The sequence below is a fragment of the Mesoplodon mirus genome (genome assembly GCF_964341445.2).
Source record: "Mesoplodon mirus genome assembly, chromosome: 4".
Taxonomy (NCBI): Eukaryota; Metazoa; Chordata; class Mammalia; order Artiodactyla; family Ziphiidae; genus Mesoplodon; species Mesoplodon mirus.
Window position 1 is genome coordinate 103,919,309 of NC_138979.1, and position 26,879 is coordinate 103,946,187.

Sequence of the window (26,879 nt, forward strand, 5' to 3'; positions counted from 1 at the left end):
TCCGCCTGCCGATGCAGGGGACACGGGTTCGTGCCCCAGTCCGGAAAGATCTCACATGCCGCGGAGCGGCTGGGCCCGTGAGCCATGGGCGCTGAGCCTGCGCGTCCGGAGCCTGTGCTCCGCAACGGGAGAGGCCACAACAGTGAGAGACCCGCGTACCGCAAAAAAAAAAAAGAAAAAGAAAAAATACTTAATATCATATAAAACTCAGTTTGTGTTCAGTTTTCCCAAACAGTCTCAAAAAACGTCATTTTAGGGCCTCCCTGGTGGCGCAGTGGTTGAGAGTCCGCCTGCCGATGCAGGGGACACGGGTTCGTACCCCGGTCTGGGAAGATCCCACATGCCGCGGAGCGGCTGGGCCCGTGAGCCATGGCCACTGAGCCTGCGCATCCGGAGCCTGTGCTCCGCAACGGGAGAGGCCACAACAGTGAGAGGCCCGCATACCGCAAAAAAAAAAAAAAAAAAAGAAAGAAAAAAAAAAAAAAAAACGTCATTTTATAAGTTTGTTTGAATCAGGATACAAACAAGGACGACATGTTTAATTGATAATCTCTTAATGTAGTTAGAGATGATAGATCTAGATGCCTGACTAGATTCAGCTTCAATTTTTTGGCATGAAGGCTTCCTAGGACATGTTTTGTACTTTCAGTGGCATCATATCAGGGGGCACATTATGTCCAGTGGCCCCACTTTTAGTGATGTTAAGATTCATCAGTAGGTTAAAAAGTTGACCACCTGATCCATCCATACAAAGTTCTCATCAACCTTTTACCTAATAGCTTTATCAGTTATTGATGATTATTGTCTGGAGCGATTGTTTGATTAGTGGTTGCAAACAGTGATTTTCTACATTCATTCTTCCTGCATTTTTGGATCCAATTTCCCTCCCTCATTCACCATAACTTCTGAACAGCCAGTACAATTTGGACCCCCAAGGTTGGCTAAATCCTAGTAGCTGAAATTTACTGCTGCACTTGAAACCAAGAGAACTAAAGAAGGATTCTTCAGAATACTTAGAAAGTTGTTAGAAATGCAAATTCTTGGGTCCTATTGGAGACCTACTGAATCAGAAACTCAGGTGAGGCCCAGAAATCTGGTTTAACAAGCCCTCCAGGTGTTTCTGATGGACTCCTGGACTAACACTGGCTGCCCTAAGACGGCCTTCAATCAAGCAATGATTTACTAAGGTCCTAAGTTCATGGCAATATGCTGGGTGCTGAGCATTACGGATGCAAAAAAGAAGGCCTGATGCCCCCCAAGGAACTCACAGTCTATACAAGGGAACAGGGTACATACTTATGAAAAGGTAACTGGAGACAGTTGATAGTGGGCAGTATGTTCCCAACATGGCACACAAGTGGTGCAGATGGAAGATTCCAAGGAAAGTTCAGTGAGTAGGCCCAGTTAGCAAAAGTTTAGAGCTGATTCCAACCAGGCCTTAAAGGAAGAAAAAGACTGGGGTGGGATGGAAGGAAAAAGAGACATTGACACGAACAAAGGCAGGATGCTCATGAAGTGAATCACCTTGCAGGCAATGAGGTTGTTTTCTCATCTCCTCACTATCACCATTCCTGCAGTGTTTCTTTCCTTGGGCTCACCTTTCCTTTTTCCTGGTTATTTTCTTGCTCGCCCATAATCACACTGGGGAGGTCACAGTCGAGTGTATGCAGGTTTCTATGTGCTGTCCCTGAGCTTGGGAGCGTAGGATGTGGTTATCCGGGCTGGTGAATGCGGAAGGGCGTCTGAGGAACCCTTTGCCTCTGTCACGGGTGTTGTATGTGTACAGAGTGTCCGCCCAGAGCTTCAGCGCTGCGGTGGCACGCGGCAATCGTAATACCTTCAGGCTCACGACTCCTGAACACCAAAAGGGCAAACCCCTCCCAAGAGTGGGCGGAGCCAGGACCTGAAGAGGCGGGGCCGGGCTGCGGGGCGGAAGCTCAGAACTTGTGGCGGCGGAAGCCCGGCCCCAGCGGGGCAAGATGGCGGCGTCCAGGTGGTCCTAGGCCAAGTAGGTGGCTGGGCTAGCGGGACGGACTACAGGAGATCCCGGCGGAGGGCTCTGGTACAGGGTATCCAGTTCTTTGTCGGAGTCTGCCCCAGTGTATTTGATCTGGCCAGGAGCGGCCGCGGCCTCGTCGGTGCGGAGATCCTGGGCACGGCCCTCCATCCGCGGGCAGCATAGGCTGAGACTCCGTGATTTCTCTTTGTTGACGCGGGTGGCTCAGGAGCGCCCGCGACCGTAGAGCCCTAGGGGCCGTTGTGGGGCCCGACAGAATATAAGTCTTGAACTGCTTTGATGAAATTTATTCCTAAGTATTTTATTCTTTTCGATGCTATTGTAAATAGAATTGTTTTCTTAATTTCGTTTTTTGATTGTTCTTTAATGTATAGAAATACAAATGATTTTTATATATTGATCTTTTATAGCCCAAGGTTTTTAATAATTTGAATACTTTTCGGCCAGGCATGTTCCCACCAGTTTGTTACTGAATCACCACTCCCCGGTATGACACATTTATCCGCCTGGCTCCTAATGACATTTTCCTTAGGTCCCCTATGGTTGTTCCTGAAAGTTTTTATCATCCACAGATTGTAAGCAATCTAAGGTGGCAGTAAATATTGTTGCTGGGCTATTGACATCAGGGAGAGCTAAGTAAGGAGGGAATGGCAATAAGGTATGAATGAGGAGGAATGAGTCCACCGAACCCAGGGAAAAGGAGCCTTTTCTGATGCACAAAAAAGAGAATCGGGGGCTTCCGTGGTGGCGCAGTGGTTGAGAGTCCGCCTGCCGATGCAGGGGACACAGGTTCGTGCCCCGGTCTGGGAGGATCCCACATGCCGCGGAGCGGCTGGGCCCGTGAGCCATGGCCGCTAAGCCTGTGCGTCCGGAGCCTATGCTCTGCAACGGGAGAGGCCACAACAGTGAGAGGCCCGCGTACCGGGAAAAAAAAAAAAAAGAATCAGGGTTCAGTTGCAGAGGGCCCATCATCTTTACTGCTTCTAGGAGTGAATGAGAGTGAATTCCCTACACTGAAGCAGTGCTGAAAGAGTCCCACGAGGGAGGCAGCTGGAGTGTCAAGATGCTGTCGAGACCAAAGCCAGGGGAGTCCGAGGTGGACCTGCTGCGCTTCCAGAGTCAGTTTCTTGCAGCTGGTGCAGCCCCAGCAGTACAACTGGTGAAGAAAGGAAGTAGGAGTGGTGGTGATGCTAACACAGACCGGCCTCCACTGCAGGATCATCGGGATGTGGTGATGCTGGACAGTGAGTGGCTGTGGGTATGAGGTTGAAAAGGAGAGAGGTACAACTTCAGGGTCTCTCCCTCTTCCTGATGTGGCTGGATTCCCCGTCGTTATTTCAGAACTGTGTAACCTCTGTTGCTGCAGCCCCATTTTACATATGAAGAAACGGAGGCTCAAAGGGGTTAAATACCTTGCCCAAGGTGACACAGGTTGAGCCAGGGCTGCACAGCAGCTGCCTTTCTTTCTTTGGCTTTCCCCTAGCCCCAGTCTCTTCCTGGGAAGATATGAGTAACCTCACATCTGGGTTTTTTTCTTTCTCAGATCTCCCAGATTTGCCCCCAGCTTTGGTTCCTGCTCCCCAAAAGAGAGCCAGGCCCAGCCCCGGCCATCCCCTGCCTGAACATGAGGACCCTGAAGAGAGGCTGAACAGGCATGATAAGCACATCACTGCTGTCTTGACTAAGATTATTGTGCGTCTCACCCTGGTTGAGTGGGGCAGGGCATCCAAGGGCAGAAAGGATGTTGCATGTGGGTGGTGAGCCTTATTGAGCAGAGAGTGATTCAGAAAGATGGGACTTTATCCCCCTGCAGTCAGGTTGGGGGCTGGTTTAGAATCACTGTGACTTAAGGAGCAAGATGGGTTCATGACTCCCTAGGGTGAGGTTCTAGTCATATAGGGCTGAGGCTAGTAGGATAGGGTCCAGCCTGGGGAAATCTCTGTATCTTCACTGCTTTGTACTTTGTTGCTGCAGGAACGAGATACAAGTTCAGTGGCTGTGAATCTGCCTGTGCCCTGTGGCGTTGCTTTCCCTCCTGTATTCCATCGCTCACAGGGGAGACAGGTAGGCAGAGGTGACCTCAGATGGTGTTCAGGGGAGGACAGTCTTGTGAGCATCATGGTGCATATTCCCCAGGTAGATAATCTTAATAATGATAAGCAATTCCATTGTTAAAACAGCACCACACTAAGCACTTTATATGCATTACTTCATTTGATCCTTATAACAGCCATGTAATATAGGTATCATTACCTCTACTTTTCAGATAAGGAAACTGATAACTTTTGCAACACCACACATTTAATAGATAGAAGAGCCAGAAATCCAACCCTAGTCTGTCAGACTTCAAAACCTATGCTTCTATAGAGCCCTGCTTTCTCTGAGGATTAGGGTTGTGACCCTTGGAGATTAAGCAAGTCTCTTGTATCTCTTTGTTCCAGCGACCTTGGTATAAAGAGGTTGAGAAGAGAATGGGGTAATGAGCATCAGTCACCTGGGTTTTCTTTTTGCCCCATAGGGGAAGCCAGCAACATCTGGTAAGAGAAGTATCTTTGCCCAGGAAATTGCAGCAAGGAGAGCATCTGAAGTCAAGGTCCCACCAGTTGGAGAAGTTGCATCTACCTTGCACCCACCAGAGGGTGAGCAGGGTTTGAAGAGGTTTGGGCTCAGCCTTTTTGTAATACACATTTGTAGAGTCATCTTTCGACGTACATCTTCCCTGCCTCAAATCTGAAGTGCATTTGAGCCATCTAAAGAGCCATCTGATATCTCCACTTAGACTCTTGAATATGGGCAGCTTGGGTCCACATCTGGGTCTTAGGTGCAGGGAGAAGGCAGGTCATTCCTTGACTGTAGGAGAAAGGAAGGGGATAGAAGTGTCTGGTAGAGACTGTAAAATAAAGACGTAGGCCAAGATTCTTTTAATGATGCAAATTACTAGCAGAAGAGCTGGGGGCAGGCCCCTGGAGGCAGACGGCTGCCTAGACATCCAAGAGAAGAGTCAGAAAGTGGGATGTTTCTGAGGGAAACTTCTAAGTCCAAGGGGAAACATGAGTAGAGAGGTCGTCACCCCAACCCAGCCCCAGGATGCCCTGGAGTCTTGTGCCAAACCCAGGGGGGGTCTCCACTCTGCCTGGGCAAACTCTGGGGCTTCCGTCTGTCTCCAGAACTGATGGGATTAGAGAAGAGGGACAGAAGGCCCAGTTGGGGTGAGGCAATGAAACTGATCGTATCCTTCTTCCAGGTGCTGCAACCTGTGAGGCACTCACACCTAGGGAGCAGGGCAGCCAGCTTCCATGGAACAGCTACAGCTTCCAGGGACCCCATCTGGTTACAGGGAAGGGGCTCAAGAGCCAGGAGGCTGAGCAGGAAGCCCAGACCATCCATGAAGAGAACGTAGCGAGACTGCAAGCCATGGCTCCGGAGGAGATCCTGCAGGAACAGCAGCGGTTACTGGCTCAGCTTGGTACGGGTACCAGCCTTTCCTGCCGAGACCAGGCTAGGAAGGGACTGTCATTTATTGAGGAAGGCTCACTGTGAGTGCCAGGCAGAGTACTTTAATGCATTTCATTTTGTCCTCAAACTGTTCCTGTGCGGTCGGTGGTACTAACCTCATTTATTTATGAAAAGATAAAAACAAAAACAAAAAAAACGAAGGCTCAAAACTTTAAGAAATTCTCCCTCAGGTCACACAGCCTGGTACCACATCCTGTTAATGAACACCAATGAGATATAAACCCAGTTCTACCTGGTCTCATGGGCTGTGTTCTTAACCATTATACCATGTGTACTGTACTACTGTAGTGTAGTATACACTGTATTTTGGCTGTACTCTAGTACAACTACAGGGTACTCTATTATGTGATGCTGTACTATACTACACCTCACTCCTAGTTTCTGTTCACCAAAACAATAGTGCCAAGTCAATCCGTTCCAAACTATGTATCTAGCACTTATACAGAGCATACCATATATTAGTTTTTTGTTGTTGTTGTTATTTTGGGGTTTTTTTTGCTGCTCTGGATCTTCATTGTTGCACACGGGCTTTCTCTAGTTGCAGCGAGTTGGGGCACCACTCTTTGTCGTGGTGCACGGGCTTCTTATTACAGTGGCTTCTCTTGTTGCCGAGCATGGGCTCTAGGCACGCAGGCTTCAGTAGCTGTGGCACACGGGCTCAGTAGTTGTGCTTGCGGGCTCTAGAGCGCAGGCTCAGTAGTTGTGGCACACGGGCTTAGTTGCTCCGCGGCATGTGGGATCTTCCCAGATCAGGGCTTGAAACTGTGTCCCCTGCATTGGCAGGTAGATTTTTAACCACTGCGCCACCAGGGAAGTCCCCATATATTAGGTTTTTAGTGGATATTTGTGCATAAATAAATAAATAAATGAAATAGTTGAAAGTGAGAAACTATTCCCCTAAATGCCTTCTTTTTGGCCCTCGTCAACATTGATTCATTTATTCCACAGCCACTTACTTTGGGCCTCTGACCTGAAGCCAAGCACAGGGATGGGCAGACTGGCCTGGACCAGGGGACTGTGAAGAGTGGAGGGATAGGGGGGCAGGCAGGTCCCAGTGACAGATATGGGTCATCGAGGCTGCAGGAGAGCCCCGGGGGCTCAGGCCAGGGCTGGGAAGTGGCTTGTCTTGGCCTTGGCGCCCACAGACAGGCAGTATTAAGCAGATTTCGGGTGTACAGAGGCTGGGGAGGATCTGCCCCCACCCATTCTCCCCTCCACGCTCTCTTCTAGATCCCAGCTTGGTTGCCTTCTTGAGATCTCACAGCCGCACCTGTGAGCAGGCAGAAGAGAAGGCCACGGGGGAGCAGAGGCCAGGAGGTCGCTCTGCTGAGGTCACTGGAGAGAAGCCCATCATGCCAACTTCTGCCAGTGAGCCCAGGCAGGAAGACGAGCCGGAGCCAGGAGCCCCAGGTTTGGAGGAGGAGGGGACTTCTGGGGAACAAAAGTAGAGGAAAGTATTCCTTCTCCTAGGCCTGGCAGATGGGAAGAGAGAGAATCTTCTCTGTCCTTGAATGTCTAACGTTAATCTTCATTATTGGCTTGAAATCAGTCTTCATTTGCTGATGCATATATTCTTCCTGCACGTGCTTCCTGTTTTCCTGTCCTGTTACTGCTCCTTCTCCCCCTTCCCTGGTAAGAGACAGCACAATGTGATGGCTGAATGGCCCCCTCCCCCTCCAGACCATCTGCCCCCTGCCTTTGCAGTAGCTGCCCCAGCTCTGGCTCCATCCATCCCACAGTTCCTTCTGCCTCTGCTCTCAGTGTTGGGAGGATAATGGCAGGGTGGTGGGAGAGGAAGGGTCTGACGTAGGTCTTGTGAACATGCCAGACCTGAAGCAGAGAGGCCAGTGGGAGCACTCATTTTCCAGGAACTGGATGATTTTATTAGTGATTAACAAAAGAAGAATTGAATTAGGAGAGCCAGGAACCTCCTGCCCCTGGATGAACTCTAGGCCAGCTGAGCAGGTTGGATGGGGGTTGGTGGGGGTGAGGAAGGAGGAGGATATTGCAGGTGTGTGTTTCCATATCTTGCTCTGCTGAAGTATAGCTGCCCCCTCCTCATTGTCCCCACTCCCCTGCTCCTTTAGAAGGTCGGTACTAGAGAGTGGAGAACTGTGGTTTCCCTGCTGTATGTGGTCCTCCCTTCCTCCTCTGCTTCCTCTCTCTTCTCTTCCTTATCTCCTCCGCTTCCTCTTTCCTCTCCCAACAGATCTTTGGGGTCAGAAAAGGGCTAGAGCCCAGGACGGGGGGTGTTCTGCCATATCAGGCATTCCAGCCCCTGGGCTGTGCCATTAGTCATAGCTGAAGGCAGAAGCTGCCAGACCCTTGGGCAGAGGTGGATGTGGCAGCTTCTGGATGATGGCTGGGACCCCAGTGGATCAGTGAGCTGAGCCCCTTAGGGAATACTACTCTGCTTCCATCTCCCCAGCTCTGGCGCTGCCCGTGACTCCCCAGAAAGAATGGCTGCACATGGACACTGTTGAGCTGGAGAAGCTCCATTGGACCCGAGACCTGCCTCCACTCCGACGGCAGCAGACTCAGGAGGTGAGGAGGGCCAGCTGGCTTACAAGGGCAAGGTGGGGTGGCAGTAGGTGGGGTGGCAGTGAGTGGGGCTGCTGTCTTGCACCCAGAACTTAGGCTTTTCTCTTCCCCCGAGCTGGAGAAACATCTCTCCTAGTGCTCTCACCCCCCTCTTCCTGCCTGGCCTCTAAGGCCAGAGGAGCCCCACTTCTGGTCAGAGGTAGAGTCAGGCCCTACGTCCTGAGAGGCCTGGGATTACAGGTGAGGAATGGGTGTGGGGAAGTTGCTGGTGCCCCCAGCCCATCATTCTCTTTCTGTACCCATTAGAGGATGCAGGCCCGATTCAGTCTTCAGGGAGAGCTGCTGGCCCCCAGCGTGGACCTTCCCACCCATCTGGGCCTACACCACCATGGAGAGGAGGCGGAGGTGAGGCGTGGGGTCCAGGGAGTACTGGGCAGCTCTCAGCAAGTGCTTTTAACAACCATGTGGAGAAGGACCGCTGCTCAGCTGCCTTGGCCCTTCTGTGCACCCTATTCCAGTTCACGGCCTTGCTGTCTTTTCAGTTTTTTTTTTTAAATATGTATTTATTAGTTTATTTGTTTGGTTGCACCGGGTCTTCCTTGTGGCATGCGGGATCTTCATTGCCACATGGGGGGATCTAGTTCCCTGACCAGGGATCGAACCCGGGCCCCCTGCATTGGGAGCGCAGAGTCTTAACCACTGGACCAGCAGGGAAGTCCCTGTCCTTTCACTTCTTAGGCTTGAAATCTTTCTCCTTGTTCCCTCACATTCCAGTCAGTCACCAGAACTTGCCAGTTCTGTTTGTCACCTCCCCGCAGTGCTTCCTCGATCAGAGCCTTGACCCCTCTGGTCTGTTCAGTCGCCATGTTCCACTCACTCCGTCATGCCATTCGCTCGCTCCCCAACGGGGCTGCCGTAGTGATTCCCCCTGGCCCAGCTCAGGCTGTCCCTTGCCTCAGAAAGATTCCTCGCTCAGGGAATTCTCCCAGAATAAGGTCTTGGCTCCTCAGCACAACAGAACAGCCTTCCACCATCTGTCCCTGCTGACCCCACAGCTCTGCGTCCCTCACTTCTGCTGCACATTCTGTTGCCTCCTCCCCACGTACCCGCTGTGCTCAAGGACCCCCAGGGCTCAGTCCCTGAAGCCCGCTCCAGGGAACGCCTTTCCCCTCTGCTCCCTGCCGGGCCATCAGAGCTCTACCCACCCTCCGAGACCACATCACTTTTCCAGGTGCCCCTTCTCTCTCTCTCCTGTTCTCTGGTTGCAAATTAAACACCGATTACTACGTTCCTCCCAAACTGCCTTATGCTGTGGTTACTTGTGCGCCAGTCTTATTTTCTTTACCAGTTTGAGGCTCCACGGAGAGCAGAGGCAAGAGACATCACTAACTTTTCTTTGTCTTCCCCTTGACACCTGACTCAGTGCATGGCAGATGGGGGTTGCCACGTATTTGTTGGTGGGTGCTGCCCTGGGTCTTGGCTCCTTCTGACTTCTTGCCCCTGTTCCAGAGAGCAGGGTACTCCCTTCAGGAGCTGTTCCACCTGACGCGCAGCCAGGTGCCCCAGCAGAGAGCACTCGCGCTGCATGTGTTGGCCCAGGTCATCGGCAGGGTGAGTGGACTGTTGGCCTCGTCCTGCCCGCCCCCCTCCCCTTAGACGTTCCCACCTCCTGCCTGTTTCACTCTGACTCACTGGCCCATACACCAGCTGTCTGTGGGTCACACTGAGAACAGGACAAACCCAGGGTCCTAGCTGGACAAGTGAAGGGTTTAGGACAGAGACTGTAACTTCGGCGTATTCAGCAAGGTTTTTCCTCCTGCCCTCAAGGCCCAGGCTGGCGAGTTTGGAGACCGGCTAGTGGGCAGTGTCTTGCGCCTCCTTTTGGATGCTGGTTTCCTCTTCCTGCTGCGCTTCTCTCTGGATGACAGAGTGGATGGGGTCATCGCAGCTGCTGTCCGGGCTCTTCGGGCTCTGCTGGCGGCTCCTGGAGACGAGGTACAACAGGCATAGGAATGAGGCTTCGAGGCATTAGGGTCCCTACGCCTCCTGCTGGGCCTGCCCTCGTTGATGAGGCTTTGCCAGGCAGAGCACAGAATGGGGTGGCTGTGTCACCACCTTCTAAAGGCCCCAAAGCCTAGGAGCCTTGCCTCTCTGTCCTTTGTGTGTGGCTTTTGCCCTCTACTTCTGGACCCGCTTTCTGGCCTGATCCCTTCTTCCTCTTCCCACTTTCACACTCTTTCCTCTGGCAGGAGCTCCTCGATAGCACCTTCTCTTGGTACCATGGAGCTTTGGCGTTCCCTCTGATGCCCAGCCAGGAGGACAAGGAGGACGAGGATGAGGATGAAGAGCCCCCAGCAGAAAAGGCAAAAAGGAAGAGCCCGGGGGAAGGAAACCGGCCTCCATCTGACCTGGCCCGACATGACGTCATCAAGGTAAAAGTGCTGGGGCAGCTGCACTGGTCCCATGACCTCCAGGGCCAGCACATGTTGGGCAGGAGGAGTCATCAAGGCCTGGGGCGCAGTTGCATTTGGTAGTGGGTTTGTGTCTCTGATCCTCAGGGGCTCCTGGCCACCAACCTGCTGCCTCGGCTACGCTACTTGCTAGAGGTGACCTGCCCAGGACCTTCTGTGGTCCTTGACATCCTAGCTGTGCTCATCCGCCTGGCCCGGCATTCCCTGGAGTCAGCCACAAGGGTGAGAAAGAGAAGGAGGCAGGGACTGGGCAAAGAGCCTAGCTAGGCCTGGTCTTGACCCTCAGCCTCCCTACCTCCCTTTTCCTCCTGGCCGGCACAGGTCCTGGAGTGCCCTAGGCTGATAGAGACTGTGATTCAAGAGTTCCTGCCCACCAGCTGGTCCCCTGTGGGGGTGAGGCCTACCCTTAGTCTACACGGAGTACCCTGTGCTCCTGCCATGAAACTTCTTCGTGTCCTGGCCTCGGCTGGTAGGAATATTGCTGCCCGGCTGGTAAGCAGAACACAGGGCAAGGGATGGGGGCTTGAGACAGGGCTGGGTTGGGGGCTAAGCATAGCCCCTGCACTCTGGGTGGCCCAGTCATGCCATCTTTCTCTTCGTATCTGTTCCAGTTGCCTAGAAATGGAACAGAAACCCCCAGGCAGGAAGCTAGTCACCTGGAGCCTAGTGTATCCTGTAGGCCTGCTCTGCTCTCATGTGAAGGGAAGGTGCCCTGTTCCCTGGACCCAGGCCAGAAGGGCCACATACAAATAGGCATAGCCAAGGTGCCCAGCAAGTGCTTGCTAAAAAGAAGGAGGGAAGGAGAGAGGAAGGGAGGGAGGGACGAGATAGTTTCACCCTAGCCCAGAACCATGACCCTCTGGCACCAGAGGGGCCTCAACAGGGATGAGTTGAGCCAGTCTCTGTAGTGAGAGAACCTGAGGCTTGGAACTTCGGGCTCCCAGCTGATCCTAATCCCCAGACTCTCTGCCCAACCCCAGCTGAGTGGCTTTGATCTCCGGAGTCGCCTGTGCCGCTTTATAGCTGAGGCTCCCCAGGATCTGGCCTTGCCCCCAGAGGAAGCCGAGACACTGAGCACTGAGGCCTTCCGTCTGTGGGCCGTGGCAGCCTCCTACGGCCAGGGCGGTGACCTTTACAGGTGAGGAGCGACAAGGGTAGGCTCTCTCACAGACCCCTCCAGCTCTGCACTCTGGCCTTGCTCAAGGTTCAAGCTCGGAGGGAGGCTGAGTATGAGAAAGAGGTGATTCTGGGAGAAAGGAAGAAAATTTGGGAGTCAGGACTAGCCAGGAGAGAGTGGAACAAAGCTGGGTTAACCACATTCTGTGCACCCCAGCTTGGTATCTTGGTGAAATCAGATTTAAATTCCCTCTTGTGGTGGAAGCCTTGAGGGGCTACCTCCTTCCCTTCAGCCCCCAGCCTGCCTTCTTGAAACCTTCCCAGAGTTCCCAGCCCTGGGCCTCCCTCCTGCTCCTCCTCAGCTAGACTGGAGATGCCTGGGGCCGGGCCTTGCTTTGTATCTTCTGTTTCCATCTCCCTTCTCACACTGAAGGGCGGTCCTTCTCCCCACTTACCAGGGAGCTGTACCCCGTGTTGACGCGAGCCCTGCAGGCTGTGCCGAAGGAGCTCAGCAGCCCCTCCCCTCAGCCCCTGGCTCTGCAGAGGGCAGCCTCACTGCTCACCGTCCTCACCCAGCTGACCCTAGCAGCCGGTAGCACCACCCCTGAGCCCAGAAGGTAGGCTCTAGCCGTGAGCCGCTGGCGGTGACATCCTGTCGGGAGCTCTGGGACCAGTGGGAGTGCTCCTCCAGAGGGAGAGGGCGGCCAGAGCTTAGAGGGGAGTCCAGGCAGCCAGATCCTCACTGTGGCCCCTTGTGGCTCTCCTGTAGTGACTCTGCTGAGGCCAGTCTGTCGTCCACTCCTTCCTCAATCACTTGGACGCAGGTGTCTGGGCTCCAGCCTCTCGTGGAGCCTTGTCTAAGACAGACCTTGAAGTTGCTGCCCAGACCTGAGATGTGGAGTGCCCTTGGCCCAGTGCCCACTGCCTGCCTGCTCTTCCTGGACGCTTACTACCAGGCCTGGAGCCAGCAGGTGAGTGTTGCCTGCCTGCCTTCACGCTGCCCTGGGTGCCCTGCCTTCATCTTAGCATTCCACCCTCGTTCTCCCTCTGTCTCCACCTCTCCGTACCTCCCTCCCCATTTCCACCTGTTCCCTCCTACCTTTCTTCCTCTTTCCACCTCCATGTCCAGTGGAGCTTCCAAGGAGTCGTGTTGGTAGGGACCGTAGAACCCCAAACAGCAGCTTGGCCTCCCTGGAGCCTTTATGCTCTCTCAAGACCCTAGACAGTGGGTGCCAGAGCAACCTCAGGGTCTCCTCTGCCTCTAGAAGGGGCAGAAGGCAGAAGCCTCTAAACACTGACTCTTGGCCACTCGGAATCATGGGCTTGGCCTGCGTACAGAGGGTCCAGGAGAATGGGGGTCCTGGGCCATCAGCTCAGTGAGTGTCTTGGTCTTCCAGCCAGGCTTGTGCCCAGGGGATTGGCTTCAGGACATGGAGCGCCTGTCGGAGGAGCTGCTGCTGCCCCTGCTGAGCCAGCCCGCTCTGGGCAGACTGTGGGATTCGCTGGGGTGTGTACTGTGTGCGGTTGTGGAGCTGGGGGTGGGGCGGGGAGGCGGCAGTTTCGCTCCTTGTGGGGTTCCCACGCCTGGCTCCCTGGTCCATCCCAGGTGGAACCCCCCAGCCTGAGGGAAATCTGAATCCCTAGCAGGCAGCGACTGGGGGCTCCAGGGAACGTGGGCACTGTCCGCACGGCCACGTTTCCGCTAGCCTTGGTCGCAGACCAAGCAGCTGTTTCCAGCCCGGCACATGTCAGGCCAGAGCCCCCCTCAGTGTCTCCATTCTGCTTCCAGGTGCTGCTCCCCTCTCTGCAACCCACAGTCCTGTGCTCCGGCCCCTGAAGCTCTCCCCAGCCTCGTGTCACTGGGCTGTGCAGGAGGCCACCCTCCTCTTAGTCTGGCTGGCTCAGCCTCCCCCTTCCCATTCCTCACGGCCCTCCTCTCTCTTTGCAACACCCTGGGCTGGATCCACAAGGGGCTGTGTGGCCAGGTGAGCGCTGGGCGCCTGGTTAGGGGGGCAGGGGACCAAGATGGCAGGAGTCAGAAAGGGGAAGGGTGCCCCTTGGGGAAGAGAGGCCTCTTCTGCCAGCACCCATTTCTCTGAGTTTAGCTGGGGACGGGGCAGCTGGGGAGCCCTAGAGGGCATCAAAGTCACCTTGTGAATCTGAAGCTTGCTTTTCCTCAGCTGGCTGCCGTGTTGGCTGCCCCAGGACTGCAGAACTACTTCCTCCAATGTGTGGCTCCTGTGGCTGCTCCACACCTCACACCCTTCTCCGCGTGGGCCCTGCGCCATGAGTACCACCTGCAGCACCTGGCACTCGCCCTGGCCCAGAGAGCGGTGGGTGCCCCCAACCCCCATCCCTCTGCCCACTCCCACCCCCATTATCCCCATCCTGCTTCTCTGGAGCTTGTGCTGCTTCTGGCAAGCCATGCAGTTCTACTTGCCTGCAGACATGCCCAGGCCCTGTGCCCATCAGCATATATTCTCTTCCTCACTTCTCTTTGCTTTGTCCCCCCTCACCCCCTCTGCCTACTCCTCCCCCTTCCCCCCTTTTCTGTCCACAGGCAGCACTCCAGCCAGTGTCAGCCACCAGTGCTGCCCTCTATCACGGCATGGCCTTGGCCCTGCTGAGCCGGCTGCTGCCCGGAAGCGAGCACCTCGCCCATGAGCTACTGCTGAGCTGTGTGTTCCGGCTGGAGTTCCTCCCGTAAGTCCAGGGTTGGTGGCATCAACTGAGCCCTTTGAGAGGCTGCTGTGGTGGTTGACAGAGCAGCCCTGAACTTGGGGCCAGGAGACCTGGGTTTCATTCTCTTTCTTCCATGGATTACGCTTAACCTGTCTGAGTTTCCATTTCCTCATTAGTAAAGTGAGGATTAGGATAATACACTAGAGTATTATTATGAGACTTCTGTGACTGTATGGCTGAAAAATGGTTATAAACTAGCTGTACGCTTATAATAGCTAACCGTTACCCAGTGCTTACTCCTTGTCCGGTACTCCCTTAACCGTTTGTCTCTATTTTAATTGTTTTACCTGTACCATGAGATGTGTATTATTATCATTATTATCCCCACTTTACTCTGAGGAAACTGAGGCCCAGAGAAGTTCTGTAAACTTGCACCTAGGTAACTGGCTCTAGTGCCCATCCTCTTAACTGCTATACACACTACATGGAAGGTTATTAGGGGAACAGGGAGGAGCGGGATTGGACCTAGGAGCCTCTGGGAAACCCTGGAGAGCTGGCATGGCCTTGTGGGTTCTAGCCCTCATTTTTGGCTTTTGGGTTCTCTTACAGGGAAAGAGCATCAGGGGGTCCGGAGGCAGCCGACTTCTCTGACCAGCTGTCCTTAGGGAGCGGCGGGGACCTTGGGTGTGGGCGAGGGACTCTACTAGCTCAGGCCTGCCAGGACCTCCCCAGCATCCGCAGCTGCTACCTGACCCACTGCTCACTGGCCCGAGCCAGCTTGCTAGCCTCTCAAGCCTTGCACCGAGGGGAGCTCCAGCGAGTCCCAGCCCTGCTGCTCCCTGTGGCTAAGGAGCCTCTGCTGCCCACTGACTGGCCGTTCCTGCCATTGATTCAACTCTACCACCGGGCCTCAGACAGCCCCTCGGGGCTGCCTCCTGCTGACACTGTGGGCACAGCCATGCGGGCCCTGCAGTGGGTGCTGGTCCTGGAGAGCTGGCGCCCCCAGGCCCTCCGGGCTGTGCCTCCTGCTGCCCGCCTGGCACGGCTCATGTGTCTGTTCTTGGTGGACAGTGAATTGTTCCGGGAGACCCCAATACAACGTCTGGTGGCAGCCCTCCTGGCCCGGCTCTGCCAGCCTGAAGTCCTACCAAACCTCAACCTGGATTGCCCACTTCCTGGCCTGACGTCTTTCCCGGATCTCTATGCCGACTTCCTGGAGCATTTTGAGGCTGTGTCTTTTGGGGACCACCTCTTTGGGGCCCTGGTTCTCCTCCCCCTGCAGCGTCGGTTCAGTGTCACCTTGCGCCTTGCCCTCTTTGGGGAGCACGTGGGAGCCTTGAGAGCTCTGGGCCTGCCTCTGACCCAGGTACTTTCTCAGCCCAGCAGGGCCCACCATGGGCATCCTGTCCTGGGCCTTGGAGGCAGTCCTGAGCAGCGGGGAGCTTTGGTGGGCCTCAGGTTCCTTATTTTACCTCTTGGAGGCTTTGAGGAGATTAAGAGAATATGTGAAAAGGGTTTACTGTGGTGTCTGGCATACAGTAGGTGTTCGTTATTATTAAAAAGGCACGGCTCCTTGCTCATGAGGTGCTACAGTCTAGATAAGAGATGTACTAAAACCAACATAGGTCTCAGGTATTCAGATTCTAGGTGTTAAGTCAGGATTCAGAGAAAGGAAGGATGAAAGTGGGCTTCCCACGAGGAGAAGGCTTTGTGGAAGAAGTGGGGATTGATCTGGGCATGGAAAATTGGGTAGAATTTGGATTGTTAAGGAGAAAGATAGAATGTACATAGTGGAACAGCATAAGCAAAAGCTCAGAGGCAGGAAGGAATATGACAGGATGGGAAGAGGAAGGAGTCTATGACAGATATCAGCTTGGGAACTTGTTGGAAACAAAGCTAATAAAGTCTTAGAGGGCCTCAGGTATCAGGCTAAGGAGTTAAACGTGTAAGCTGTAAAGACTTACTAATTTTTTTAAGATTTGTTTTTTTATTTTCATTATAACTTATATTGGTAAGCTTGAAGTATAAACATTTTAATATACGTATGTAAGATATAAATGTATATTTTGTATAAAAAACTAAAAAGAAAATATAAAATAGTTTTAAGAATTAAAAAGAAGATTACAGGGAATTCCCTGGAGGTCCAGTGGTTAGGACTCCATGCTCTCACTGCCAAGGGCCCGGGTTCAATCCCTGGTCAGGGAACTAAGATCCCACATGCCGCGTGGTGTGGCCAGAAAAAGAATAGATTAAGGAAAAAAAAGAACTTTACAGTTATCCATAATCCCACTGCCCAGTAGTAATTATTTTGATTTACCTTTTTTTAGTCTTTTTTTTTTTTTTTGGCTGCACCTCACAGCATGTGGGATCTTAGTTCCCTGACCAGAGATCAAACCTGTGCCCACTGCATTGGGAGCGTGAGTCCTAACCACTGGATCGCCAGGGAAGTCCCTGTGCATGTATATTTTTATAAAATTAGGATCACTGCATAATGTTTTCTTCATTGAATGTTAGGTAGTAAGCATTTCTCACAGCATTAAATAATCTAAGAAATCAACGTTTTTATTATTATATCATAATCCATCGTGCAAGTGTGTCCCAGTTTATTTTATCAGAACCCCTTAGTGGGCATGAAAGTTGTTTCTGATTTTTTGCTATTTTAAGTAACACTGTGATAAACACCATTGGACATAAACTCATAATCATTTCTGCGTGGAATTAAGAATAATTTTTTTAGAAACAGAATTACTATTCCAAAGAACATAAACTTTTGAAAGGTTTGGTAATAGAATTGAGCAGCTGAACATGACATTTTGAAAGTTTTAAGTAGATTAAGCAAGTAGTAGTAGCAGTAGAAATCCACAGCTGCTTCTCAGTTTCCCAGTTTCCACTGCTTTCGAGCTCTTTAGTCTTTAACCTTGATCCTTGCGATAGAGAGGGATGGATGTCTGTCTAGGACAGGATCTCTGCCCTCATGATTTGTTTCATGTGACCATCAACCATCCACCCTCGTTGTCCAATGCACATTCCACCCTGACCCTCAGCTTGTCTCATTTCCCCTGTCACAGTTGCCTGTGTCCCTGGAGAGCTACACAGCGCCTCCTGAAGACAACCTGGCCCTCCTTCAGCTCTACTTCCGGGCTCTGGTTACTGGTGCGCTCCAATCACGCTGGTGCCCTGTGCTCTATGCTGTGGCCGTGGCTCATGTCAACAGCTTCATCTTCTGCCAGGACCCAAAGAGCTCGGTAAGTTACGTCCCCATCTCCAGAGGGAGGGAAGGAACCTGCAGTTGAACTGAGCCAGCTGGGAGGAGGTGAGGGCCAGGCCAGGCGAGTGATAGGCCCGTGGCCTGGTGCCACCTCTCCCTCTTCTGCCTCTAGGATGAGGTAAAGGCTGCCCGCAGGAGCATGTTGCAGAAAACTTGGCTGCTAGCAGATGAGGTAGGGCGGGGTACATCTTGGAGGGTGGGAGAATAGAGGGTCTTGGGGAACAGAGATCTCAACAGGATCTCACTACCCATTTCATAAAGTTTCTTCCTTCTCTGCAGGGTCTTCGGCAGCACCTTCTCCACTATAAGCTTCCTAATTCTGCCCTTCCAGAGGGTTTTGAGCTGTATCCCCAGTTGCCCCCTCTGCGTCAGCAGTACCTCCAGAAACTGATCTCAGGGGTGCTCCAAAATGGGGTTTCAGAGACCTAGTACAGCTGCTGCAGAGGAAGAGATGGATACATTCTCCTGGGGTTCACCAGCAGATGCCTGGCCAGAGGGAAGGGCTTTGTGTCCTAAGAGTGTGCAGGAAACAATAGAGCAGAAGGCTTGCCTTCCTAGGAGCAAGCTCTTTGAGCTTTTTTGGAGATTGGTGAGCCTACCCTTATGTCCTGATATCTGGAGCTCAGGATCTGGGGCTTCTGAGGGTCTGTGCTGGGAGTGAGGGGTGACTTAGCTATATACCCCTTCTTGGGGACAAGACAAACTAACTACACCTCTTCCTCTCCCCACCCCAGGCCAGGGCATGTGAATACTGGAGCTGAGCATTGAAATAAAGAATTTTTTTTTATCTTCTGGGAATTTGATTTGGACTGATTTCAGATGTACTAGTTCAGGATTGGTATCGAGGAATGGGTTATCTCTGGGGGAAGCAGGACTACTGTGAGAGACATGGGGGAGGAATCATGAATGGGAGGTGAAAACTTGAGTCCACATCTGGGACAACAAAAACGTGGGTCCCAGTTCTGGAGTGAAGCCAGGCCAGGGCGGTGCTCTTGGGAATGGGGGGCGCTTCTAGAAGGATTCTCAGCAGTCCACTTGGAGTGTAGGTGTGCTAAATGAGGTTAGCATCTTGTCTCCTTATGGTCCCCTATTTCCATCAACTGCGATCATGAGACAAGAAGAAGCCAGAAATCAGACTGGTGCAGTAGCTGTCTATCTTAAACTTGTTTGGGCTGCTATAACAGAATACCACAGGCTGGGTGGCTTTTGAACAACACATTTATTTCTCACAGTTCTAGAGACTGGGAAGTCCAAGATCAAGGTGCTGGCAGATTTGGTATCTGGTGAAGCCCTGCTTCCTGGTTCACAGGCAGCTCTCCCATGGCAGAAGAGGCAAGGGAGTTCTCTGGGGCCTCTTTTTATATGGGCACTAATCCCATTTCACCCATGAAGGTGGAACTGTCATGACTTACTCACTTCCCAAAGGCCCCACCTCCAAATACCCTCAATTTGGGGATTCCGTTTCAATGTATGAATTTGGTGGTGGGACTGTGGCGGGGGCCGGGAGGGGAGGTGGAGTGAAAACATTGTCTATAGTGCTGTTCTACAACACCCCTTCCACTGTGGACTTCATTGGTGATAGGCAAAGGCTGGGGAGGAGTGGATCAAAGCGTAAACTCTTGATTCATTGGTTTCTTTCTTTCTTTTGGTAGTTTCTAGGTTCTTTTGCCTGAATTCCAACACTAAGCTTTCTTACAGTGTCATTTGCTGTGAGGAATTACTTACCATCATTGTGTTTATAGGTCAGGGTGAGTGCAGTGTGCTGTCAGTAGGTAGAGAAACCACTCACCATAAACGGAGCTGCCGAACACAGAATCGTACAATACGCTTCACTCAGCAACTCCGGTATCTGCAAAACAGCAATAGCTCTCAAACTTATGTGAAAAAAAATCACCTGGACAGTGAGTTAAAACAGATCACCGGGCCCTACCAGCAGTGTTTCTGATTCAGTAGGTCTAGGGTGAAACCCAAGAATTTGCATTTAACGAGTCCCCAGGTACTGCTGCTGTCCAGAACCAACCATGCTTGGAGAACTATTGATTTACAGGGACCTTGCAAAGTAAATTCTGTGACCTCACAGTGAGAGTTAAATAAGGCATGGGTACCAAACTTTTAAAAAAATCACTGTTGTGTCTACACCCGGCACTCTACACTCAGAGACGTTACCAAGTAGCTAACCACTATAACTTCTTTTTTTCAGTGTTTTATATTAAGCAGGCCTCAGCCACTAACATTGGTATTTTGAGCAAAAGAATGAGGAAGACACAAAACCACCTGACGGCTGTGTGGCCCTCTCAGTTGTCGGGTGCTTTGTGGTTTACAGAGAAACTTCCCTTCCTATGGTTTTGCAGGTGGTAGAGAAACTGTCTCAGAGCTGTTGTGATTTCTTCACCAAAACCAATTGACTAGGGACACTAGTACTAGCGCTCTGGTCCTCTGACATCAAGTCACCAAAACCACAGTAAGTTGTGCACAGAGTTGACGCAGGCAACGGAATTGTACGAGGTGAACCCTAAGATCCTTCGCATCCTGGGGTCTGAGGTGGGAGTGGCCAGGCCGGCTTTAGGACCCAGCGGTCTCCAGCGAGCGACTGGACACTCCTATAAGCGGCAATCTGGGCTGAAGTCGCAAGGTCTGACTCTGCCACTCTAGCTGCAGTGGGCCAGTCCGCTCAGCTGGCTGCTGCTGTGGCTCAGAGCCGTGGGTAAGTGCCTTTTGGCAGTCAGGGAACCATCATGTTAGAGGCACCTTCCTAGGCTTGGGGACCACAGTCGAGACAGAAGGGGTCCCAAGTGGCTCCTGCAGAGGCCTCGAACTCTTGCAGCCAAAGCTCCTGGGTCGGTGTGTGGGGAGTGCAGGCAGAGAATTGCAGGGGTGTCTGAATCTGAGGATCCAGATATCGGCTGGGGAAGGAGGGACAGGCCCTAGGGTCTCAGCACCGCCTCGGGGGCAGAACCACCAAGGTAAGTCGAGAAAAGACGGGGGACCTGAAGGACCGAGTTCAGCTTGGTGCCCAAGGCATCCACTGGGAAGGGCTCTCCAGGGGAAAAACTTGCAGAGACAAAAGCGGGCACCACCACCCTTTCCACCCCCCTCCCTCAGCCCTGCCTTCAGCGACCAGAGTTGTCTTGGGGCCCGCTTCCAGGTGCTGGTGTGCCCTGACTGGGTGGGGGTAGGAGTGTGGCTGTGAGAGGCTAGGGCAGCCTTCTCTTCATCTCCCATCCTGTTAACCTCTGTGCCCTCTCCCAACCCTTCTGTTGCCCTGTCACCTTTCAGGTGCTATTCTCTGCTCCAGCTTGGGGTCCCAGGCACCTTTTCCCCCCTCCTCACCCTTGCCCCTGCCAGTTCCAAGCCCCTGGGACCTGAACATCACCACACCGCCTAGCCACTGTGAGCCAGACCTCTCCCCTAATTCCCCCAGGTGAGCTCCTAGCCCCTTCCTCCCTTCTCCACTCACCACCGCAGACCCTCAGGCCGGGGCAGGTGCTCTTGACCCTTTCCTCCCTCCCTGCTCCCAGGCCCGGAGGGGCGTTGGCTGTTCTCCACCTGCAGGGCCAGCAGCTGACACGGGCCCACACAGTGTGGCTGGGACTACACCGGCAGCAGTGTGGTGGTGACAGTGGGGCCGCTAGGCCTCTGAAAGGCGTGCAGTTGTGGTGGGCACCGGGCGCCGGCCGGCCTCTGTAAGTGCGGAGCCGGAATAGATAAGGGTGGTGACCTGCGAATCTGAGGTTCTGTGGTCGGGGGAACCAAGGCTATGTACGCACCACTTTGCGTCTTGGGGTATTCCGCAGTGACAAGCGGCCAGGGCGGCTTTGTCCCTTCTTCCAGCGGAACCGGGGAAAGGTGGCAATAGTCGCTACCAAATTAGCCGTACCCAGGAGCCTGTTCCTGCCAAGTGGAGTGTCCCTAACCAGCCACCAAGGGTGGCTTGAGCTTCCCTCCGTCTCCATTAAGCCTCGCGAAATAAGTGTAAAATCTAGGGAATTTCCTGCCGGTCGAGTGGTTAGGACTCTGTGCTTCCACTGCTGGGGGCCCGGGTTCAATCCCAGATCGAGGAAATAAGATCCCGCAAGCCTAGCGACGCAGCAAAAAAAAAAAAAAAAAAAAAAAAAAGTAAAATCTAATTTTATGGTGTGCATACCTAAGTCTCCCCATTCCTTCAAAATCGACTACGTCTTCCAAGTCCTTCAGATAAGAACTTCTGAAGCTGCCTCTGTCAGCAATCTCTGCCCTAGGCGGGCGGCCGAGGACCGATGGTCAAGGGCCGTGGACTCAGCGCCTGCTTTCCGCAGGATCTCAGCCTATGGAGCCGCGGGCGGCAAAGGTGCCAAGAACCACCTGTCACCGGCGCATGGAGTCTTCCTCTCCGCCGTTTTCCCCCTTGGTCGCGGGGAGCTGCCTTACATCCTCGTAGGTCAGCAGGGAGAGGACGCCTGTCCGAGAGTAAGCGGAGCCAGTGAGAGGGGGACGGCTCAAGCGCCCCAGGGCGAGGGCTGGGTGGAAGGAGAGGGCGCTCCTGGGGTTAAGACCTCAGCACTGAGAGCGGAGGGTCCCGGACCCCCGCTGATTCCGGTCCTGGACGCCCGCCGGGGAGCCAGGAGAGCCAGCTCGTTCTGCCTCGGAGAGTCTCCGGCCGCTGAGGAGCACGCGGCGACGGAGGGGATCGGAGGGGTTCCGGGGTCGCGGAGCTGGGCAGGAGTCGGAGCGGATGGGGATTGCCACCGCCGTCTTTCCGGTACTTCCTTGCCTCGGCGCGGGCCGCTCCCGCCTCCAGCGCTCAGCGTTGAGGTCGCAAACCTTCGCGCGGGCGCGCACGCACACGAGCTCCTTGGCGCCCCCAGAGTCCTGGGCCTGGCTGAGAGCCCCTTCGCTTACTCCAGTCCCCGGGGTGGGGCTCGGGGCCCCTCACCCAGCGCCCGGGTCGTCGCTCGACGGCTAGAGGGCGCGCCCCTGAACGCCGCTGCGCGTAGCTGCGCGCCCACGAGCTGGAGCCGCTGCTGGTGGCGGCCGGAGGAGGCGGTAGGGCGTACCTGAGGCGGGAAGACCGAGGCCGGACTCAGGCCACCCCTGAAAAACTGCGGAACCGCTCGGCGGCGCCGGGAAGCAGCGGGAGAGGCGGGGCGGCGGGTGAGGGCGCGGGCTGCGGCGGGGAGGAGGCCGTGCTCCCCCTCCCCGCGTCCGGCCATCCCGCGGTCTCTCTGCAGGTGGAGGGGACGGCCAGACGTCGCGGGCCCCCTCTCCGCCGGCCGGCCGCTCACCGCGGAAGGGAGCGGAGGGTGGCCAGGGCTGCAGGGAGGCCTGGGCTACGCTTGGCTGGGCCTCAGCCGGCGGCTTCAGTGGAGACGGCGGCGGCCACCCGGGTAGGTGAACTTTTGGGGAGGGCATCTGGGCAGCCCCGAGAGTGAAGTGGGGTTAGAGCCTTAGAACAGACCTAGTCCCTCGGGAGATAGTTGAGTTAGGAAAGGTGTTGAGCTACGCTTCAGGTCAGAGTAGGTAGAGTAATAGCTGTTAGAAAAGGAGGTCACATAAGTTGCAAATCACACGTGCAGATAGGACTCCCTCGATTTTCTTTTACATCCAGGACCTTTGTCATCACAAGTCCCGTCCTCGATCTGCAGCAGTCCCAGGAACTTACAGCTGGCTGAGTTAGCAGGCTGAGCAGGGAGGCAGAAAGGCAGGGATAGTTTAAGTCAGCAGTTCTCAAAGTGTGGTCCCTGAGCGAGTAGCATCAGCACCACCTAAGAAGTTGTTAGAAATGCAAATTCTCAGCCCCCTTCAACCTACTGAATCAGAGACTTTAGGGGAGGGTCCCACTATCTGTGTTTTAGTCAGTCCTCTAGGTGATTCTAATACACTCCAGAGTTTGGAAACCACTGCTATAAAGAAACAGAGCCTTTGTGTCTGTCTGGGCTGTACTGTTCGTAAGTACTTTATACGCATCGTCTCCATTATCACAGAAGTGGAATATGTGGTTTGAGCCTCTTCCATTTGATAGCTGAGGACATGAGATTAGAGAGGTGCAGACAGACAAGGAGCCATCCCAGCCGACGTGAACCAGGCCTTCAGATTCCAGCTGATTACTCCTTTCCCACTTCTCTGGCCCCTCAGCTCCCACATGCAAGCTGGCAGCACCTGTACTGTAATGTGAGTGTAGAGAAGACCACACTGGGGTTTCCACTGGGAGACTCCAGCTTCCCCACTGTTCATAAGCCAGCTTCCCAGCTGTGAGGCAGCTGTGTGCCCCTTAATCCCCCATTTTGTAGCTAAACCCTCTTTCAATTTCCAGGGGGCAATGCCTCAGAGGCTGACATCCTCTGGGCTGATGGGGAAGATGGGGTCCTTCATACACCCCAACAGAGAGCTCTACCTGCAGCCTCTGCCAGGTGTTGGCCCCTATCCCCCACCTTTCAGCTAGCCTAGCCCTTTTCCTCAATCCCTCCCATCTGAGCCACCAACTCTGCACCGTGAACTGCCTGTTCTTGCACAGCACAAGAATACTTGGGAACTGGGCTGTCAGTTGTAAAGCCGGTATGGGGCATTCTGGTCTGCTTGTCAAATATCTCTTGCTATGAATTCTCTTCAGCTACCTGCAAGCTCAAGGATCCCAGAAGAGGAAGCATACAGGCTTGACAGAAGTCCCCCGAACTCTCCCACCCACCCTAGATGCCTGGCACTGCTCCTTGTTCCAAAGTCCAGGGCTAAAATTAACCATGAGGCTGGAAAAAGTACGTATGCCCCCCATGCTCACCCCGCAATGTGAGTTCTTTTACTCATAGTCATGGAGAGCCATGGAGAGGTGGAGATTCGATTATACCTCAATCGCGGTCATTGCCTTTTGAAAATCTGCCAATGGCAGGCAGAGCTCCAGTTGGCCAGATGCATGTGCCCAGAGGGCATGGAGCTGGCTGCAGATAACATCACCTGCATGGGTATGTCCTGCCTGTGTCTGAGGTCTGGACTCCTGGGGCCATGGGCTGTGGGGAGCAGTAGGGCATGGGAAGGATGCCTGCTGTGTGCCAGGCACCGTGTTGGGTGTTGGGCAGGGGATTTGGAAGTGCAACTCTGCCTTCAAGGAGCACATAGTCTAGTGGTCTAGTGTGTGAGGGGAGATATCTATCACTATCTCTAGATATACATCTACATTTATACCTAGATATATCTCATAGTGACAATTGCCATGGGAGGTGTAAAGTATTTTAGGGCTTCTCAGGAGGGAGAGGCTGCATTCATTTAGGATAAGTGGGGAAAGCATCATGGAAAAGTTAACACTTGAGCTGAGTCTTGAGGCATGGGCAAAACTTGGGGTAGAGGGACAGAGAGGCATTTCCCACTGGAGATGTGTCTTTCTCTCTAGAGCTGCCCACCCCTCAGACCCTTTGATTCTGAAGGTGGCTGTGATGTTGATCTTGACACTGAGACTCCCTATGGTGTGTGGGGTCCTGATTCTGGGTATGGAGCATCCAGCAAGCATGGCTGATTTCTCCACTGAACTGATGGGCTTCTGTGGGGTCCCAGGGGCAGACGTGGCTGATTTCAAGACCTCTACTCCCAGCAGAGCTGTGGTGGACTCCTCTGGGGTTCTAAGAGTAGAAGCAGCTGGGGAGGCCTGAGGACAACATTTATCTTAATGGGCATCTGGAGAGGTGTCCTGGGAAGGGGGCAAGTCAGGGCGGGCCTGATGGCCAGGTAGAGAGTATGCCGTTTTTCCTCCCACCCTCAGTGAACCGTAAGAAGTGGCAGGGCCTGTGGTGGATGAGGCTGCCAGGCCCTGAGCTCCAGCGGAGCAAGCTCACCTCCACCATCAGGACAACCCCCAACCCCTACTACTTCCAGGTGGGGCTTGGCCCAGCCCAGTCCTGGCCTCTGCCCCCAGGGCTTACAGAGGTTTTCCAGTAAATGTCATTCTGCTCAGCTGCGTCCTCCCCTCCTTCTGAGAACCTGTGCGCTCTGAATCCCCACCCTCCATCCTGCTCCCTGTTGTGGTGAATTATGGATCCCAGAGAACATCTTGTCCAAACCCCTTGTGTAGGGAGTTTACCAGCACCTTTGGGCCATTGAAACACTTCATCACTCCTCTCCTCCCTCATGTAGGGCCAGTTATTACCGCAAGGGGAGCCAGGCTCTGCTGCCTGTCAAGTAGATGCCCCAGAGGGCTTCCTGGAGGGCATCTTCACATCCAAGACAGACTCCTGGTGATAACACACCCTCCCCTGCCTTGGGCCACCTCATGTGAGGGAAAGGGAAGCTGTGCCTGATGGGCTTCACTTAGCTCCTCCCACTTATGATGCAAGTCTTTTTTTGTGTGTGTGTGGTATGCGGGCCTCTCACTGTTGTGGCCTCTCCCGTTGCGGAGCACAGGCTCGGGACGCGCAGGCTCAGTGGCCATGGCTCACGGGCCCAGCCGCTCCACGCGGCATGTGGGATCCTCCCGGACCGGGGCACGAACCTGTGTCCCCTGCATCGGCAGGCGGACTCCCAACCACTGCGCCACCAGGGAAGCCCCTGATGCAGGTCTTTTGGAGTGCTGCTCTGGGAGATCTCACTGGACTACATGCCCTACTCTTGGCACACCGATCAGGAGGTGCTGGACTCTGTCATCTGAGGGGGGTGGATGGACCCCCTCAGGGGCTGTCCAAGGCCTGTGTGAGTATGGAGTGTTGCCTCAGGAGGGAGGTCTTTCACAGCCATGGGTTGGCATGAACTCCTGCCTCTCCCCAGGTACCATATCATGACCCAGTGCTGGCAGCATCAGCTTGAACTTCACCCTAGTTTTGCCAGCATCTTGGAGGTCTTCAATACCACACTCAGGTGTGCCCCCTGACCTGTCCTGACCACCCTGGACTTGGGGGTCAAGAGGGAAGCCATAAAACAGCACTGTGGCCCCCTGCTCCCCTACCATCCCATTACAGAACCCTGATGTGCTGAATTCACCCCTTCCAGTGGAACTGGGACCCATCCTGGAGGAGGAAGGGGCTGGGGACCCTATCTTTGGGGGACCTAAGATGTCCACAGACCCAAGAACCAAGTCTGGGGAGGGAGCCTCCTTGGCCCCTGGCCTCAAGCCCTCCAAATCCAGGGGTCTCCAACCTCAGAACCTTTGGAATCCCACCTATGGTTCCTGGGTCCCAAAGGGCCCTGAGGGTGAGGACTCTGGCACTGAGGGTAGCAGTTCCTCCCTGCACTCCTCCCCAGGCTTCTAGGTGGCTTATGTTCCAAGTAGCCTCTGTCCCCCACAGCCTGTGCTGTATGTCTGGGCCTGTCTTAG

At 53.9% G+C, this 26,879-nt stretch overlaps 2 protein-coding genes across 3 annotated transcripts; both read left to right on the forward strand.

Annotated features, from left to right (window-relative positions):
- The first annotated feature begins 1,953 nt into the window (after positions 1–1,953).
- RPAP1 (RNA polymerase II associated protein 1) lies at positions 1,954–18,409 on the forward strand. Of its 2 annotated transcripts, none has more exons than XM_082616720.1 (25): positions 1,954–2,008; positions 3,005–3,261; positions 3,561–3,709; positions 3,992–4,081; positions 4,536–4,656; positions 5,262–5,483; positions 6,764–6,943; positions 7,962–8,077; positions 8,381–8,479; positions 9,584–9,685; positions 9,902–10,069; positions 10,324–10,506; positions 10,633–10,767; positions 10,867–11,037; positions 11,526–11,683; positions 12,120–12,278; positions 12,431–12,632; positions 13,059–13,168; positions 13,451–13,646; positions 13,842–13,994; positions 14,222–14,364; positions 14,953–15,709; positions 17,412–17,588; positions 17,724–17,783; positions 17,891–18,409. In XM_082616720.1, exons 2-25 carry the CDS (start codon positions 3,081–3,083, stop codon positions 18,038–18,040), a joined length of 4,182 nt encoding a protein of 1,393 aa, XP_082472846.1. In that variant the 5' UTR covers positions 1,954–2,008; positions 3,005–3,080; the 3' UTR covers positions 18,041–18,409. The 2 variants fall into 2 exon arrangements, with proteins under 2 accessions (XP_082472846.1, XP_082472847.1); XM_082616721.1 differs by having other exon boundaries at positions 1,981–2,062.
- A 1,299-nt stretch (positions 18,410–19,708) lies between these two features.
- On the forward strand, positions 19,709–26,814 carry LTK (leukocyte receptor tyrosine kinase; the record flags this gene model as incomplete). Its single annotated transcript, XM_082618761.1, is given in 21 exon segments — positions 19,709–19,712; positions 20,888–21,009; positions 21,011–21,032; positions 21,130–21,173; positions 21,177–21,243; positions 21,246–21,294; positions 21,907–22,070; positions 22,218–22,329; positions 22,331–22,349; positions 22,585–22,741; positions 23,901–23,949; positions 23,951–23,997; positions 24,391–24,543; positions 25,335–25,506; positions 25,706–25,749; positions 25,752–25,806; positions 26,126–26,213; positions 26,217–26,257; positions 26,333–26,400; positions 26,403–26,422; positions 26,524–26,814. Coding segments are annotated over 21 exon segments (1,788 nt in total).
- Positions 26,815–26,879: the final 65 nt, after the last annotated feature.